This window comes from Chiloscyllium plagiosum, unplaced genomic scaffold, assembly GCF_037043375.1.
Source record: "Chiloscyllium plagiosum isolate Xiang-an unplaced genomic scaffold, Cpla_swu_hap1 HiC_scaffold_25, whole genome shotgun sequence".
In the NCBI taxonomy this organism is placed as follows: Eukaryota; Metazoa; Chordata; class Chondrichthyes; order Orectolobiformes; family Hemiscylliidae; genus Chiloscyllium; species Chiloscyllium plagiosum.
In genome coordinates, this window is record NW_028270163.1 from 63,379,743 (window position 1) to 63,398,965 (window position 19,223).

At 45.0% G+C, this 19,223-nt stretch overlaps 1 protein-coding gene across 6 annotated transcripts in view; it reads right to left on the reverse strand.

The window, feature by feature from the left end:
• The window catches only part of LOC122562367 (inactive rhomboid protein 2-like), a 310,932-nt gene that overhangs the window by 120,608 nt on the left and 171,101 nt on the right, over positions 1-19,223 (reverse strand). For all 6 annotated transcript variants that reach the window (XM_088000804.1, XM_088000800.1, XM_088000801.1 and 3 more), the window contains 4 exons: positions 13,843-13,917; positions 13,602-13,763; positions 6,285-6,388; positions 5,850-5,913 (listed from right to left, as the gene is read on the reverse strand). In XM_088000804.1, coding sequence (XP_087856930.1) covers positions 5,850-5,913; positions 6,285-6,388; positions 13,602-13,763; positions 13,843-13,917 — 405 coding nt within the window. The remainder of the gene's footprint in view (positions 1-5,849; positions 5,914-6,284; positions 6,389-13,601; positions 13,764-13,842; positions 13,918-19,223) is intronic.

The following is a 19,223-nucleotide window of genomic DNA, read 5'->3' on the forward strand; positions in this document are numbered from 1 at the left end:
GATGCAGAGAGGGGGTGTAGGTTGCAGAGGGAGGGTGTAGGATGCAGAGGGAGGGTGGTGGATGCAGAGGGAGGGTGTGGGTTGCAGAGGGAGGGTGTGGGTTGCAGAGGGGGGGTGTGGGATGCAGCAGCATGGTGTAGGATGCAGAGAGAGGATGTGGGATGCGGAGGGAGGGTTTGGGATACGGAGAGAGGGAGTGGGTGCAGACAGAGGCTGTAGGATGCAGAGAGAGGGTGTAGGATGCAGAGGGAGGGTGTGGGATGCAGAGGGAGGGTGTGGGATGCAGAGGGAGGGTGTGGGATGCAGAGGGAGGGTGTGGGATGCAGAGGGAGGGTTTGGGATGCAGAGGGAGGGTGTGGAATGCAGAGGGAGGGTGTGGGATGCAGAGGGAGGGTGTGGGATGCAGAGGCAGGGTGTAGGATGCAGAGGGAGGGTGTAGGATTCAGAGGGAGGGTGTAGGATTCAGAGGGAGGGTGTAGGATTCAGAGGGAGGGTGTGGAATGCAGAGGGAGGGTGTGGATTGCTGAGGGAGGGTGTGGGATGCAGCGAGAGGATGTGGGATGCAGCGAGAGGGTGTGGGATGCAGAGGGTGGGTGTGGGATGCAGGGGGAGGGTGTGGGATGCAGGGGGAGGGTGTGGGATGCAGCGGGAGGGTGTGGGATGCAGGGGGAGGGTGTGGGATGCAGGGGGAGGGTGTGGGATGCAGGGGGAGGGTGTGGGATGCAGAGGGAGGGTTGGGGATGCAGGGGGAGGTTGTGGGATGCAGTGGGAGGGTGTGGGATGCAGAGGGAGGGTGTGGGATGCAGAGGGAGGGTGTGGGATGCAGAGGCAGGGTGTAGGATGCAGAGGCAGGGTGTATGATGCAGAGGCAGGGTGTAGGATGCTGAGAGAGGGTGTGGGATGCAGAGGGAGGGTGTGGGATGCAGAGGGAGGTTGTGGGATGCAGAGGGAGGATGTAGGATGCTGAGAGAGGGTGTGGGTTGCAGAGGGAGGGTGTAGGATGCAGAGGCAGGGTGTAGGATGCAGAGGGAGGGTGTAGGATGCAGAGGGAGGGTGTAGGATGCAGAGGGAGGGTATGGGATGCAGAGGGAGGGTGTGGGATGCAGAGGCAGGGTGTAGGATGCAGGTGAATTCTTCAAGTTTGAACCAGGCCTTTAGTTTTGGGGGAAACGTGGAGAGGAAAGTAAATGAGATGAAGGCTGATACAGGGAGAATAGGAGAATTTCAAAGGCACTTCATACAAACCCCAAAAATCTTTTCCTGGCCCGCAAATAGGAAGCTGATGCTAAGAGCTGGGCAAGGACATTCTAGACATAAATAAGTTGTAGAGACATGGACCAGGCTAGAATATTTAATGAATTCTTTGTATCAGTGTTTTGTAATAATTCTGACAAAAAAAGTGCCTATTATTCTGTCACATGATCTGGGCAGCACTGGTTGGGGCAGCATTTATTGTCCATCCCTAGTTGCCCCTTGAGAAGGTGGGGGTGAGCTACCATACTGAATCACTGCAGTCCATGTGCTGTATGTAGACCCACCATGTACTTAGGGAGGGAATTCCAGGATTTGTATCCCGTGACAGTGAAGGAACAGTGATATATTTCCAAGTCAGGATGGTGAGTGGCTTGGAGGGGAACTTGCAGGGGCTAGTGTCCCTTGTCCTTCTACATGGAAGTGTTCATGGAAGATGTTGTCTAAGGTAGTTGTTGTCTAAAGTGGGGAGTATTCCATCACACTCCTGACTTGTGCCTTGTAGATGGTGGACAGGCTTTGGGGGGTCCAAGGACTGATTAGGGATAGACAACATGGATTTGTGCGTGGGAAATCATGTCTCACAAACTTGGGTTTTCTGAAGAAGTAACAAAGAGGATTAATGAGGACAGAGTGATAGATGTGATCTATATGAAGAAGGGTGGGGGTGGAGGGTTGTTTTTCAGACTGGAGGCCTGTGACCAGTGGAGTGCCACAAGGATCAGTGCTGGGTCCTCTACTTTTTGTCATTTATATAAATGATTTGGATGCGAGCATAAGAGGTACAGTTAGTAAGTTTGCAGATGACACCAAAATTGGAAGTGTAGTGGACAACGAAGAAGGTTACCTCAGATTACAACAGGATCTTGACCAGATGGGCCAATGGGCTGAGAAGTGGCAGATGGAATTTAATTCAGATAAATGCGAGGTGCTGCATTTTGGGAAAGCAAATCTTAGCAGGACTTATACACTAATGGTAAGGTCCTAGAGAGTGTTGCTGAACAAAGAGACCTAGGAGTGCAGGTTCATAACTCCTTGATTAGGATAGTGAAGAAGGTGTTTGGTATGCTTTCCTTTATTGGTCAGAGTATTGAGTACAGGAGTTGGGAGGTCATGTTGTGGCTGTACAGAACATTGGTTAGATTAGATTAGATTAGATTCCCTACAGTGTGGAAACAGGCCCTTCGGTCCAACAAGTCCACACCTATCCTTCGAAGAGCAACCCACCCAGACCCATTCCCTTACCCTATATTTGTCCCTGACTAATGCACCTAACACTACGGGCAATTTAGCATGGCCAATTCAGCTGACCCGCACATCTTTGGATTGTGGGAGGAAACCGGAGCACCCAGAGGAAACCCATGCAGACATGGGGAGAATGTGCAAACTCCACACAGTCAGCTGCCCGAGACAGGAATCGAACCCGGGTCCCTGGTGCTGTGAGGCAGCAGTGCTAACCACTGAGCCACCATGCCGCCCTACTGTTAGGCCACTGTTGTGAGATGTGAAAGAGTTCAGAAAAGATTTACAAGGATGTTGCCAGGGTTGGAGGATCTGAGCTACAGGGTGAGGCAGAACAGGCTGGGGCTGTTTTCCCTGGAGCATCGGAGGCTGAGGGGTGACCTTACATAGAACATAGAACATAGAACATAGAAGAATACAGCGCAGTACAGGCCCTTCGGCCCTCGATGTAGCGCCGATCCAAGCCCACCTAACCTACACTCGCCCACTATCCTCCATATGCCTATCCAATGCCCGCTTAAATGCCCATAATGAGGGAGAGTCCACCACTGCTACTGGCAGGGCATTCCATGAACTCACAACTCGCTGAGTAAAGAACCTACCCCTAACATCTGTCCTATACCTACCCCCCCCTTAATTTAAAGCTATGCCCCCTTGTAATAGCTGACTCCATACGTGGAAAAAGATTCTCACTGTCGACCCTATCTAAACCCCTAATCATCTTGTACACCTCTCTCAAGTCACCCCTAAACCTTCTTTTCTCCAATGAAAACAACCCCAAGTGCCTCAGCCTTTCCTCATACGATCTTTCTACCATACCAGGCAACATCCTGGTAAACCTCCTCTGCACCCGTTCCAGTGCCTCCACATCCTTCCTATAGTATGGCGACCAAAACTGCACACAATACTCCAGATGCGGCCGCACCAGAGTCTTATACAACTGCAACATGACCTCAGTACTCCGGAACTCAATTCCTCTACCAATAAAAGCCAGTACGCCATATGCCTTCTTCACTGCACTATTTACCTGAGTGGCAACTTTCAAAGATTTGTGTACATGGACACCAAGATCCCTCTGCTCATCCACACTACCAAGTATCCGACCATTAGCCCAGTACCCCATCTTTTTGTTACTCTTACCAAAGTGAATCACCTCACACTTAGCTACATTGAACTCCATTTGCCACCTTTCTGCCCAGTTCTGCAGCTTATCTATATCCCGCTGTAACCTGCCATATCCTTCCTCACTGTCTACAACTCTTCCGACTTTCGTATCATCCGCAAACTTGCTCACCCAACCTTCTAACCCCCTCCTCCAGGTCATTTATAAAAATGACAAACAGCAATGGTCCCAAAACAGATCCTTGCGGAACACCGCTAGTGACGGCACTCCAAGATGAACCTTTGCCATCAACTACTACCCTCTGTCTTCTTCCAGCCAGCCAACTCCTAATCCAAACCTTATAGAGGTTTACAAAATTATGAGGGGCATGGATAGGTTAAATAGACAAAGACTTTTCCCTGGTGTGAGGGAGTCCAGAACTAGAGGGCATAGGTTTAGGGTGAGAGGGGAAAGATACAAAAGAGACCTAAGAGGCAACGTTTTCATGCAGAGAGTGGTACGTGTATGGAATGAGCTGCCAGAGGAAGTGGTGGAGGCTGGTACAATCGCAACATTTAAAAGTTAATTGGATGGGTATATGAATAGGAAGGGTTTGGATGGATATGGGCCGGGTGCTGGCAGGTGGGACTAGATTGGGTTGGGATATCTGGTCGGCATGGACGGGTTGGACCAAAGGGTCTGTTTCCATGCTGTACATTTTTATGACTCCATGAGTCAGGAGGTGAGTTACTTGCAGCAGGATTCCCAGTCTCTGACCTGTTCTTGTCACCGCAGTGTTTATTGTGGTGAGTCCATTTCAGTTTCTGGTCAATGGTCAATGTTGATTGTTGGTGATTTAGTGATGGTAACATCGTTGAATGTCAAGGGGCAGTGATTAGATTCTCTCTTATTGGTGTAACAATAATGTAGTTTTAAGAGGTGTATTTTGTCCTGATTTTCCTTTGAAGAAAGATATGACAGAGATACTGAGTAGTCTGTTCCAAACCAATAAAGTAAACAAATTGTGAAGACTTGGGGATTTTTTTTAAAGTTGGAAGTCAAGCTCCCACAGAAACAGGATTTTTAGATTTAGCTTTCAGCAGTGTCTGAGTTTTGAAGCAGGATTTGAAAGCTTTTATCCCTCTCTCTGTTACAGCCAAAAGCTGGGGTTCTCTTCCTGCTGTTAACATTGTGTATGAGACAATCTATTTTACTGAATTTGCCCTTGCCAAGGGTGTGTTTATGGAATGTAACTACATTGGAACAGTTGCTACTTAGTAGTTAAATAATCTATTAACACCGTTAAATTTTCCAATAAAGTTATTCCAATTATTCTTTCTTTTGGCTGTATTTTAACAACAGTGTAAGAATAAAGTGTTCTTTGCTTCAAGCCTGGTACTTTGACAAAACACATTACATTTGGAACACAATGCCTTCACTTGCCTTTAAAAATAACAAAACGTTGGGGTCTAAGCTATATTGATAACATCTTTTGAGAGGGTTTAATCTGGTCCATAATATTGGAGATTGTCATAGCCTGGCATTTGTGTGGCATGAATGTTACTTGCCACTTATCAGTCCAAACCTGGATATTGTCCAGATGTAGTTGCATTTGAACAGATACTGCTTCATTATCTGAGGATTTACGAACAGTGCTGAACATTGTGCAATCAATTGGCAAACATCCCCACTTCTGACCTTGTGATGGAGGGAAGATCATTGATGGAGCAGCTGAGGATGGTTGGGTGTGGGACACTAGTTTGAAATTAACAGTGTTGATACATTTAAAGGGAAGCTGGAAAAACAATTGAGGGAGAAGAGGCTAGTGGGTAAGCTTACACTCCAAGGATTGCAGAGGTTTGAGAAAGCAGCTCAACACCACCATCTCTAGGACAGTTAGGGGTGTGGAATAATATTGATCCAACCTGCAATACCCACATTCTATGAACAAATTAAAAAATAAAATGCTCCCTGAGGGAATGAGTTCTACCTTCTTCCCACGCTCTAGGGAAAGGGGTTTCTCCTGAGTTCCACTTGAATTGCTCGATGACTGTCTTATACTAACAGCCTCGAGCTCAGCTGTTCTTCACAAAAGAAAATGTTCTCTCTGTATCCACTCTATTGAAACCTGTCATAATTTTAGACTTCGATTAGGACACCCCTCAGTCTCTATTCTTCAGTCTATTAATCCTTTCCTGATATATATCCCCAATGCCTTTCGGATATCATAACCATTATTACAGCAAAAACTCACAGGCCATTGTGTAATGTCATCCTTCCAGATGTGTGGTTCAGCAGAGGCTGGCTCCTCACAGGTTCTATATAAGACAACAGTTAGTCACACAGTTTGTCATCAATTCACTGTGAAGGGATAGAAGGCCAATCATTGTGATCATTCTTGGGAATCACATGTTGGAGAAGAAAACATACTTGTTTTGTTCAAAGAATCTTAATGAGCCAAATGAAATTTTCAGATAACCTGATGATTTCTTGACCATCTGCCCTTAAACCAGTTTTTTTAATCCATGTAAAGCAGAGCAGGTAATGGGAACACATCAAAGAGACATGGGTCAATACTGGGTGGTACTGGGAAAATACTGCAAGGGAGTTGGGTGAGGAGGTCTTGACAGGAAGGTATTGGGGTGGGGTGGGAGAGTAGTGCCAACTGATTTGACCAGAGCTCACATACCTTGGATCCTGATGGCAGACTGCCCCAGATGATCTACTCCCATTAATCGATTCCAGGTGAGGAGCCTGGAACTTTGGCCATTTTACAAATGTTGCAAGTGTTTCCTGTATTTGCAAATAAAAAACATCAACAAACTAAAGTAACATAGTAACATAGTAACATGTGACACCGTGCCGCCACCGTGGGTGGCACGGTGGCACAGTGGTTAGCACTGCTGCCTCACAGCGCCAGAGACCCGGGTTCAATTCCCGCCTCAGGCAACCGGCTGTGTGGAGTTTGCACATTCTCCCCGTGTCTGCGTGGGTTTCCTCCGGGTGCTCCGGTTTCCTCCCACAGTCCAAAGATGTGCAGGTCAGGTGAATTGGCCATGCTAAATTGCCCGTAGTGTTAGGTAAGGGGTAAATGTAGGGGTATGGGTGGGTTGCGCTTCGGCGGGTCGGTGTGGACTTGTTGGGCCGAAGGGCCTGTTTCCACACTGTAAGTAATCTAAAAAAAAAGGAGTAGGCCATTCAGCCCCTCAAGCCCCGTTCAGTAAGGTCATGGCTGATCTTTGGCCTAACTCCAAATGTCTGCCTTGGGCCCATATCCCTGGCTCAATAAACATCATTGTGATCATTCTTGGGAATCACATGTTGGAGAAGAAAACATACTTGTTTTGTTCAAAGAATCTTAATGAGCCAAATGAAATTTTCAGATAGCCTGATGAAGAAGGGCCTGTGCCCGAAACGTCGAATCTCCTGTTCCCTGGATGCTGCCTGACCTGCTGTGCTGTTCCAGCAATAAAGTTTCAACTTTGATCTCCAGCATCTGCAGACCTCACTTTCTCCTCAATAAACATCTGTCTATCTCAGATTTAAATTTAACAATTGAATTAGCATTGACTGCCATTTGAGGAAGACAGTTCCAGACGTCCAATACTGTTTGTGTGACAAATGGTTTCTAACATCCCTCCTGAATGGCCTGGGGCCCTAATTCTTAGACTATGCCCCCGGTTCTAGAACCTTTAACCAGTGGAAATAATTTATCTTTACCTACCCAGTCTTTCCCTGTTAATATCCTGAAAACTTTGATTAGTTCACTCCTTAATCTGCTAAATTCCAGAGAATGAAGGTCTAATTTGTTTAATCTCTCCTCATAAACTAACCCCTGAAGCCCAGGTATCACCTTTGTAAACCTGCGTTGAAACCCCCATCCTGGGCCAAATCAACCTTCCTACGTTGCAATGCCCAGATCTGCTGACATTACAGGTTGGATAATTTGCGTTTTGTTATAATGTGATTGATGAATTGGGGACAGTGTTTCTATAGCATGAACATTTAAAGTGTGTATTGGTTTTAATGCGATTTGAGCCCCATTAGTTTAAATGGTGCTGCTATTACATGATTTTCTTATAACACAGGATTGCACAAGAACAGAACTATCGTGTTACAGCAGAACTGACTGTACTCTCAGTGGGGTCTAACTTGGATTCTGTATAACTACAGCAAAAAAGAAAAACCCTGCATCTCTATACTCCAGTCCTTTAGATATGAAGGTCAGCATTCCATTCGCCTTCTTGACTATTTTCCGCATCTGCTCATGGCATTTAAAAGAACTATGGATCTGATCCTTCAAATCTCATTGGACATCCATTGTATTTAACCTTTTGCCATCTAAAAAAAACCTGATTGATCCTTTTTCAGCCTCAAATGGATAACCTCATACTTGCTTATATTAAAATCTGCCTTCCACAGCTTTGGAGAAAGTGAGGACTGCAGATGCAGGAGATCAGAGCTGAAAAATGTGTTGCTGGAAAAGCGCAGCAGGTCAGGCAGCATCCAAGGAGCAGGGGAATTGACGTTTCGGGCATAAACCCCTCTTCAACTTCGCCCATTCACCTAATCTATCAATATCCTGTTGTTACCATATGCTATTGTCAACACGGTTTACAATGCTGCCCAGTTTTGTCGTCAGCACATTTGAATATTTGACTTTTTAAGCCTTTTCCAAGTCATTAATGAATTTGTGAATAACTGAAGCCTCAGCACAGATCCCTGTGCGACTTCACTAGTCAAGTTCTGCAAATTTGATAATTAATCCATTATTCCAACACTCTGGTCCCTCTCACTCAACCAATTTCCTAACCATGTCAGTAATTAGTCCTTAATTCCATTTGCTTTCACTTTAGTGAACAGTCTCTTATGTGAGACTGCCTTCTGGAAGTCCACATAAATAACATTCATCAACTTATCTCTATCCACTACCTTTGTCACCTCTTCAAAAAACTCTATGAGGTTTGTCAGGCCTGACCTATCCTTCATGAATCCATGCAGGCTTTCCCTGATTAGCTGACATTTTCGAGGTGATCAGTTACCTTTCCTGATTATAGACTCCAACAATTCTCCCATCACAGATGTTAGGCTAACTGGTCTGTAATTCCCTGGTTTCCCTCAGTCACCCTTCTTAAAGAACAGAGTGACATGAGCAAATTTCCAATCCAAAAGTACAACTCCTGAATCCAGGGAACTCGGAAAGATTATGGTTAGGGTAATAGCAATGTTCACTCCTGCCTTGTTTAACACTCTTGGATGGAAACCATCAGGTCCTGGGGATTTGTCACTCTTCAGTTCCATTACTTCCCCATTTTTATGATTCGCTGAAGCTAATTTTATTTAGACCCTGTCCCCGAAACTCTGTTAATTTCTTTGAAACTTCTGGCATGTGACCCTCCATTTCTGCGGTGTATACTGAAGTGAAATAATTGGTCAGCATGCCTGCTACTTCCCCATGGTCAGTGACAATATACCCACTCTCAGCCTTCAGTGGGCCATTAGTACTCTTAACATGCTGCTCTCCCTTTGTATAACTATAAAACCTCTTCTTATTATCTTTTATGGCCCTTGCAAGTTTCCTTTCACAATCCTTTCTGGGTCTTTATATTTGTTCCATTCTGTGGGATCTATACTGTTCCTTTATGTTTTTGTAGGCCCTTCATTTTAATTTAATGCTGGTCTTTACCTTCTTAGATGTCCTTGGCCTAGTTTTTAGTGAGATGGTACCTTTCCTTCTCATGGGTACAAACTGTTTCTGAATCACATTAAATATTTCTTTGGACATCCTCCAATGCTTCCCAGTTGTTTTACCCATGAGCAGAGCTTCTCAGTTTCCTGTGGACAGTGCCAACCTTATCCCATTAAAGTCTACCTTTCTTAAATACAACATTGTAGGATCTGATCTTCACTTGTCAGTTATAAATGCTCCATGAAATTCAATGTTATCACCACTATTTGACAAATGCTCACAAAAAACTATGTCACTGATTAAATCAGGCTCACTAATCATTTCTAGATCTAATATTGCTTGTCCCATTGTCATATCCCAGACATATTATTGGAGGAAACTATCCTGGACACACTCTAGGAATTCACAGTCTTTCTGGTTAGTATTGATTAGATTTAGATTCCCCACAGTATGGAATCTAAGAATGACTAGCTGTTTTCACTAGAGAAAAGAAGGTTTAGGGGTGACTTGATTGAGGTGTACAAGATGATTAGGGGGTTAGATAGGGTTGACAGTGTGAACCTATTCCCGCGTATGGAGTTGGGTATTACAAGGGGGCATAGCTTTAAATTAAGGGGGGGTAGATATAGGACTGATGTTAGGGGTAGGTTCTTCACTCAGCGAGTCGTTAGTTCATGGAATGCCCTGTCAGTAGCAGTGGTGGACTCTCCCTCTTTATGGGCATTTAAGAGGGCATTGGATAGGTATATGGAGGATAGTGGGTTAGTGTACATAGAACATAGAACATAGAAGAATACAGCGCAGTACAGGCCCTTGGGCCCTCGATGTTGCGCCGATCCAAGCCCACCTAAACTACACTAACCCACTATCCTCCATATACCTATCCAATGCCCTCTTAAATGCCCATAAAGAGGGAGAGTCCACCACTGTTACTGGCAGGGCATTCCATGAACTAACAACTCGCTGAGTGAAGAACCTACCCCTAACATCAGTCCTATATCTACCCCCCCTTAATTTAAAGCTGTAGTTTAGGTGGGCTTGGATCGGCGCAACATCGAGGGCCCAAGGGCCTGTACTGCGCTGTATTCTTCTATGTTCTATGTTCTATGTTCTATGACTAGGGTAGGAATAGGTCCAGTCAAGGATAGTAGTGGGAAGTTGCGTGTGGAGGCTGAAGAGATTGGGGAGACACTGAATGAATACTTTTCGTCAGTATTCACTCAGGAACAGGACATTGTTGCCGATGTGAGTACTGAGTCACAATTAAGTAGAATGAATGGCTTTGAGGTATGTAGGGAAGAGGTGTTGGAAATTCTGGAAAGGGTGAAAATAGATAAGTCCCCTGGGCCTGATGGCATTTTTCCTAGGATTCTCTGGGAAGCAAGGGAGGAGATTGCAGAGCCATTGGCCTTGATTTTTATGTCCTCGTTGTCTACAGGAGTAGTGCCAGAAGACTGGAGGATAGCAAATGTGGTTCCCTTGTTCAAGAAGGGGAGTAGGGATAACCCTAGTCACTATAGGCCGGTGAGTCTCACTTCTGTTGTGGGCAAAGTCTTAGAGAGAATTGTAAGGGATAGGATTTATGAACATCTGGATAGGAATAATGTGATCAAGGATAGTCAGCATGGTTTTGTGAAGGGCAGGTCGTGCCTCACAAACCTTATTGAATTCTTTGAGAAGGTGACTAAGGAGGTGGACGAGGGGAAAGCGGTAGATGTGATGTATATGGATTTTAGTAAGGTGTTTGATAAGGTTCCCCATGGTAGACTACTGCAAAATATACGGAGGTAAGGCATTGAGGGTGAGTTGGAGGTTTGGATTAGGAATTGGCTGGCTGGAAGAAGACAGAGGTAGTAGTTGATGGCAAAGGTTCATCTTGGAGTGCAGTTACTAGTGGTATTCCGCAAGGATCTATTTTGGGACCATTGCTGTTTGTCATTTTTATAAATGACCTGGAGGAGGGGCGAGAAGGTTGGGTGAACAAGTTTGCGGATGATACGAAAGTCAGTGGAGTTGTTGACAGTGAGGAAGGATGTGTCAGGTTACAGCGGGATATAGATAAGCTGCAGAACTGGGCAGAAAGGTGGCAAATGGAGTTCAATGTAGCTAAGTGTGAGGTGATTCACTTTGGTAAGAGTAACAAAAAGATGGGGTACTGGGCTAATGGTCGGATACTTAGTAGTGTGGATGAGCAGGGGGATCTTGGTATCCAAGTACACAGATCTCTGAAAGTTGCCACCCAGGTAAATAGTGCGGTGAAGAAGGCATATGGCGTACTGGCTTTAATTGGTAGAGGAATTGAGTTCCGGAGCCCTGAGGTCATGTTGCAGTTGTATAAGACTCTGGTGCGGCCGCACCTGGAGTATTGTGTGCAGTTTTGGTCGCCATACTATTGGAAGGATGTGGAGGCACTGGAACGGGTGCAGAGGAGGTTTACCAGGATGTTGCCTGGTATGGTAGAAAGATCATATGAGGAAAGGCTGAGGCACTTGGTGCTGTTTTCATTGGAGAAAAGAAGGTTTAGGGGTGACTTGATAGAGGTGTACAAGATGATTAGGAGTTTAGATAGGGTTGACCGTGAGAACCTTTTTCCACATATGGAGTCAGCTATTACGAGGGGCATAGCTTTAAATTAAGGGGTGGTAGGTATAGGACAGATGTTAGGGGCAGGTTCTTTACTCAGTGAGTCGTGAGTTCATGGAATGCCCTGTCAGTAGCAGTGGTGGACTCTCCCTCTTTATGGGCATTTAAACGGGCATTAGATAGGTATATGGAGGATAGTGGGTTAGTGTAGGTTAGGTGGGCTTGGATCGCGCAACATCGAGGGCCAAAGGGCCTGTACTGCGCTGTATTCTTCTACCTTCTATGTTCTATGTTCTAGGCCCTTCAGCTTAACAAGTCCACACCGACCCTCCAAAGACTAACCAATTTGTCCCTGACTAATGTGCCTAACACTATGGGCAATTTAGCATGGCCAATTCACCTAATCTGCACATCTTTGGATTGTGGGAGGAAACCGGAGTACCCGGAGGAAACCCACGCAGACACGGGGAGAATGAGCAAACTCCACACAGACAGTTGCCCACGGCTGGAATCGAACCTGGATCCCTAGTGCTGTAAGGCAGCAGTGCTAATCACTGAGCCACCGTGCAATCCCATTAGTACTTGTCTACCTCCCCCATTCTATGTTAAGGTTAAAATTCCCCATTAATATTACTCTGCCTTTGCTACATAGTTGCCCGATTTCAGCATTTATACAATCTAGCACTTCTGAGCTGTGACCAGCTGCTCTATATGGTCTGTATATTACACCTGTTATGGCTTTAACTCCTTTCCAGTTCCTCAGTTCCACCCACGAGGTCTCCACTCAGTGCTTTCCCCTCATTATATCCTCTATCATTATGGAAGTGATTCTGTTTCTAATCAGTAATGCAATGGCCCGTTGTTGTTTTCTCTATACCTCCTGTAAACCTTTTAATCTGATATGTTTCATTCCCTTCTAATCTGATATGTTTCTTTCCTGAAGAAGGGCTTATGCCCGAAACGTCGATTCTCCTGTTCCCTGGATGCTGCCTGACCTGCTGCGCTTTTCCAGCAACACATTTCCAGCTCTGATCTCCAGCATCTGCAGACCTCACTTTCTCCTCAATGTTTCATTCCCAGCCATATCTCTGAAATGGCTACTGTATCATAGTTTCCAATTTAAATAAATTTAAATCACAGGGACAGTTTTGTGACTGGATTGTTCGGCTCCTGTGGTGAGGGTGATAAAGTTTTAAATTGTACAGGATCCTGACTGGGTTTCTAATATCATGTTTAAAGATGCTTTAAAGATAAAGGTCATCAGAATAGACACCAAACTCAGAAGGTTAACTCTGCATTCTTCCCACAGTCGCTGGCAGACCTGCTGAGTTTCTCTTTAGCTCAGTCCTGTCTACATCTGTTTGCAGCCTTCCTGTGACCTCCTCACAACTTACAAAGCAAATTTGAAATGTATTATCAGCAAAAGTAGGTTCATTACTCGCTGTCTCTTTGTGCACAGATTATAAATAGCTGAGACCCAGAACTGATCCTTGCAGCCTGGAGGGATATCAAAGAGCTCACAAACAGCAAAGAATTTGAGATACACACAATTCATCAATTTAAGCACATATATAGAAGGAAGACTGTTCAAAAACAGGTATTCCCTGGGCCAGTAGTACAAGGTTAGATCTATTTCCAGGCAATAAGGCTTCGTCCTGGGATTTAGCCAATGGTAGTTGTCTGAAAGGCAGATTGTATTAAATGACCAAAATTCTTCCAGGTAATCGAACATACCGAACAATCTTCTTTCAGTGTCTGTACACACCCAGAGTTATCATTCTGAACACAACAGCCAGAGTTCCTCTCCTGTTCTCTCTGCTTCTCAATAAGTTTCGAGATGGACCGATCCTTCCGTAAACAGGGAGAAAACTTTGCTCCAAGGTGAATGAGAGCAACCTGCAAAAACAGTGTTTACATTTAAACTGTATCTCATAATAACCCGGATCAGCATCGTGTCATATCATTACACACTCACCGAGCTTGGTCCGATCCAAAAGTTCTCCTGCTGCACGTGTTGCACACTCTCAAATACCCCTTTATTCCTCAACACCTGAAGAAATTGAATTAATGGAATTAACCTTTGATGCTATTACTTTTTCTGTTTGTCACCACCCTATACTCTGAATTTATATTGACTGCAGCCCCACGTGGTAGAGTAGAAATTAAAATTTAAGTGAGAGTGTATAACAGTCAATTCCCATGAGACAACCTGAAATCACTGTCAAGAATTATTTCACCAGCTTTTCTCCAAAGAAACAGCTCAGAATCTTAACATAGCTCACAGTTCCATATCTCCAAACACAAGGTAGATCCAATATTTTTAAATAGGTAATTAATTAATGGTGAAGGAAAGAATAAAAAATAAAAAGCAGTGTGCAATTCAGCACCAATTGTGGGTAAAACCTGTTCCTCAATTGAAGAAATGAAGGTTCAGGTGGAGGGACAGGTAATGTTGAGGAAGTGGGGAGCCTGCAGAAGGATTGGACAGGCTAGGAGACTGGGCAAGGAAGTGGTAGATGGAATACAATGTGGGAAAGTGAGAGGTTATGCACTTTGGTAGGAAGAATAGAGGCATAGACTATTTCCTAAGTGGGGAAAGGCTTTGGAAATCTGAAACACAAAGGAATTTTGTTCAAAATTGTCTTAAGATGAACATGCGAGTTCAGTTTGCGGTTAGGAAGGCAAATGCAATGTTAGCATTCATTTCAAGAGGACTAGAATACAAGAGCAGGGATGTACTAGTGAGGCTGTATAATATATTCATAAATTCACACAGCTCAGAACATGCCCTTTAACCCATCATGGCTACACCAATATGATTACCACTAGAGGATGCTAATCCCACTTCCTGCACTTGTCTCATATCCCCTTGTGATATAATATCTCAAGTGCTCAATCAAATATTTTTTGAAGATTGTAAGGTTCCCAGTTCCCACCACCTTCCCAGGCAATGCATTCCATATTCCACCATCCTCTGAGTGAAAAGACTTTTTCCAAAATCCCCTCTTAAGTCTCCTACCCCTTACCCTAAAACTATGTCCCCTCATGACTGGCCGCTCAACTAATGGGAAAAGCTGCTCTCTATTCACCCTATCCCTACATACAAGATGATCAGAGGATTAGATAGGGTAGATAGTGAATGTCTTTTTCCAAGGATGATGACATCAGCTTGTACAAGGGGGCATAACTACAAATTGAGAAGTGATAGATTTAAGACAAATGTCAGAGGCAGGTTCTTTACACAGAGAGTGGTAAGGGCGTGGAATGCCCTACCTGCTAATGGAGTCAACTCAGCCACATTAGGGAGTTTTAAACAATCCTTAGATAAGCACATGGATGATGTTGGGGTAGTGTAGGGGGACAAGCTGAGAATAGTTCACAGGTCGGAGCAATATCAAGGGCCTAAGGGCCTGTTCTGTGCTGTATTGTTCTATGTTCTATGTTCCCCTCATAATCTTATACACTGCCCTCTCACAAACTTCTCTGCTCTAAAGAAAACAATCCAAACCTACCCAGTCTCTCCTGAAAGCAATTTCTCCATCCCAGACAACACCCTGGTGAACCTCCTCTGTAACCCCTCTACTGCTGTCACATCCTTCCTGTAGTGAGGTGACCAGAACTGTGCACAGTCCTGCAGCTGAGGCCTGACCAGTGCTCTGTACAACTCCAACCTTACTGCCTTGCTCTTATACTCAAAGCCACTACTGATGAAAAACACTATCCTTTATGCCTTTTTAACTATCCTATTCACTTGTTCTGCTGACTTCAGGGATCTGTGAATGACTAATTAATTAATAATAATTACCCCTCAGGTCATAATTGCCACTCAGGTGGATAGAGCTTGTAAGAAGGCCTATGGTGTATTAGCGTTCATTAGCAGAGGGATTGAATTAAAGAGTCGTGAAGTGATGTTACAGCTGTACAGGACTTTGGTTAGGCCACAGTTGGAGTACTGTGTGCAGTTCTGGTCGCCTCACTTTAGGAAAGATGTGGAAGCTTTGGAGAGGGTGCAGAGAAGATTTACCAGGATGTTGCCTGGAATGGAGAATAGGTTGTACGAGGATAGGTTGAGCGTGCTCGGCCTTTTCTCATTGGAACGGCGAAGGATGAGGGGTGACTTGATAGAGGTTTATAAGATGATCAGGGGAATAGATAGAGTAGACAGTCAGAGACTTTTTCCCCGGGTACAACAGAGTGTTACAAGGGGACATACATTTAAGGTGAAGGGTGGAAGGTATAGGGGAGATGTCAGGGGTGGGTTCTTTACCCAGAGAGTAGTGGGGGCATGGAATGCGCTGCCTGTGGGAGTGGCAGAGTCAGAATCATTGGTGACCTTTAAGCGGCAATTGGATAGGTACATGGATGGGTGCTTAAGCTAGGACAGATGTTCAGCACAACATCGTGGGCCGAAGGGCCTGTTCTGTGCTGTATTGTTCTATGTTCTATGTTCTACCCCATGAACCCTCTATAACCTGGTGTTGTGTGATTTTTAACCTTATCCCTGATTAAACCAAGCCCTTCCAAGTGGGTTTTGATTCGTTCCTTCAGAATTTTCTCCCACTGATGTGAGTCTCACTGACCTGTAACTTCCTGGTTAATCTCTACCATCCCCCCCTTCTTGAAAAGTGGAATCACATTAGCCACTCTCCAGTCTTGGGGCAACTGCCCTCCTGGGCAGAAAATTTGTGCCAGTATAATGCTCTGATCAGACCACATTTGGAATATTGTGAACAATTTTGGACCCCAAATCTCAGGAAGGACAGTCCAGAGGGAGTTTACAAGAATGATCCCAGGGATAAAGGACTTGTCACATGAGGAGTGGTTGAGGATTCTGGGTCTGTATGCAGTAGAGTTTAGAAGGATGAGGGGACTCTGACTGAAACTTACAGAATACTGAGAAGCCTGGATAATGAATGTGGAGATGTTTCCACCAGTAGGAGAGACTCGGACCCAAGGGCACAGCCTCAGAGCGAAGGAATGACCCTTTAGAACCTGAGAATGAAGAGGAATTTCTTCAACCAGAGGGAGGTGAATCTCTGGGACTCATTGCTATAGAGGGCTGTGGAGGCCAAGTCATTGTGTGTATTCAACACAGAGATAGATAGATTCTTGATTACTAAGGGGATCAAGGGTTATGGGGAGAGGGCAGAGGAATAGGATTGAGAAACACGTCAGCCACGATCAAATGTTGGAGCAGACTCAATGAGTTGAATGGCCTAATTCTGCTCCTATATCTTATTGTCATTCCTGATCTCAAGGACAAATTCCAAGAGTAGGAACGACAGGAAACCTTAGTGAGAGAATTTCTTCATTAATAATCCTCATTTATAGCCTCACCTTATCAAATTGACAATCAGTTGCTTCCAGAAGAGGAGGAGATGATGTGGGACCAGTGCATGTGATACGATGAGGAGGAAAATAAGGTGGGGTAAGGGTAGGATGTGCAATAAGACAAGAGGATGTAAAGGAAAGGAGTATTAGATATTCCAGGTAAAAACAAGGACTGCAGATGCTGGAAACCAGAGTCTAGATTAGAGTGGTGCTGGAAAAGCACAGCAGGTCAGGCAGCATCCGAGGAGCAGGAAAATCGACGTTTCGGGCAAACGCCTCTATTCCTGATGAAGGACTTTTGCCCGAAACGTCGATTTTCCTGCTCCTCAGATGTTGCCTGACCTGCTGTGCTTTTCCAGCACCACTCTCATCTAGACCCCACTATTATATATTCCAGCTAACCAGCTGGTGAGGTAAGAAACCACAGCCAGTCTTTACATAGATTTTATGAATAGAGTGAAACATTACAGGTATAGATCTCCTTACACCACTCTGTATGTGTGGCCAGAAGTGTGATGGTGAGGCAGGAGGGAAGGTATAGAGTCATATAACATGGAAACAAACCCTTCAGTCTAACACATCCATACCAACCAAGTTTCCTAAACTAACCTAGTCCCACTTGCCTGTGTTTGGCCCATATCCCTCGAAGGAGAAAGTGAGGTCTGCAGATGCTGGAGATCAGTGCAGGAAATGTGTTGCTGGAAAAGCGTAGCAGGTCAGGCAGCATCCAGGGAACAGGAGAATCGACGTTTCGGGCATAAGCCCTTCTAGAGGAATGAGGAAAGTTCCTGAAGAAGGGCTTATGCCCGAAACGTCGATTCTCCTGTTCCCTGGATGCTGCCTGACCTGCTGCGCTTTTCCAGCAACACATTTCCAGCCCATATCCCTCGAAACCTTTCCTAGACATGTACCAGTCCAAATGTCTTTTAAATATTGTAATTGTATCAGAATCTACCACTTCCTCTGACAGTTCATTCCACATACAAACTACCTCTATGTGTAAAAGTTAAAATGTCCCTTTTTATGCTTTCCCCTCTCACCTTACAAATATGCCCCCATTTCAAACTCTGCACCCTAGGGAAAAAAACTGTTGCCCTACATGACCCTCCGATTTTATAAACCTTTATAAGGTCATTTCTCAACCTCCTACGCTCCAGTGAAAAAAGTCCCAGCCTCCAGCCTCTCTCTCTCACTCAAACACAGATTTGTACACAGATCTTTGAAAGTTGCCACCCAGGTAAATAGTGCGGTGAAGAAGGCATATGGCGTACTGGTTTTTATTGGTAGAGGAATTGAGTTCCGGAGTACTGAGGTCATGTTGCAGTTGTATAAGACTCTGGTGCGGCCGCATCTGGAATATTGTGTGCAGTTTTGGTCACCATACTATAGGAAGGATGTGGAGGCACTGGAACGGGTGCAGAGGAGGTTTACCAGGATGTTGCCTGGTATGGTAGGAAGATCGTATGAGGAAAGGCTGAGGCACTTGGGGCTGTTTTCATTGGAGAAAAGAAGGTTTAGGGGTGACTTGATAGAGGTGTACAAGATGATTAGGGGTTTAGATAGGGTCGACAGTGAGAATCTTTTTCCTCGTATGGAGTCAGCTATTACAAGGGGGCATAGCTTTAAATTAAGGGGGGGTAGGTATAGGACAGATGTTAGGGGTAGGTTCTTTACTCAGCGAGTCGTGAGTTCATGGAATGCCCTGCCAATAGCAGTGGTGGACTCTCCCTCATTATGGACATTTAAGCGGGCATTGGATAGGCATATGGAGGATAGTGGGCTAGTGTAGGTTAGGTGGGCTTGGATCGGCGCAACATCGAGGGCCGAAGGGCATGTACTGCGTTGTATTCTTCTATGTTCAAACCCTCCAGTTCTGGCAAAATGCTGGTAACTTTTTTCTGAATAATTCAATAATACCCTTCCAAAAGCAGGGTGACAAGAGCTGTACACGGTACTGCAGAAGAGGCCTCACCAACATCCTATACAACCTTAACATGATGTCCAAATTCCTAAACTCAATGGTCT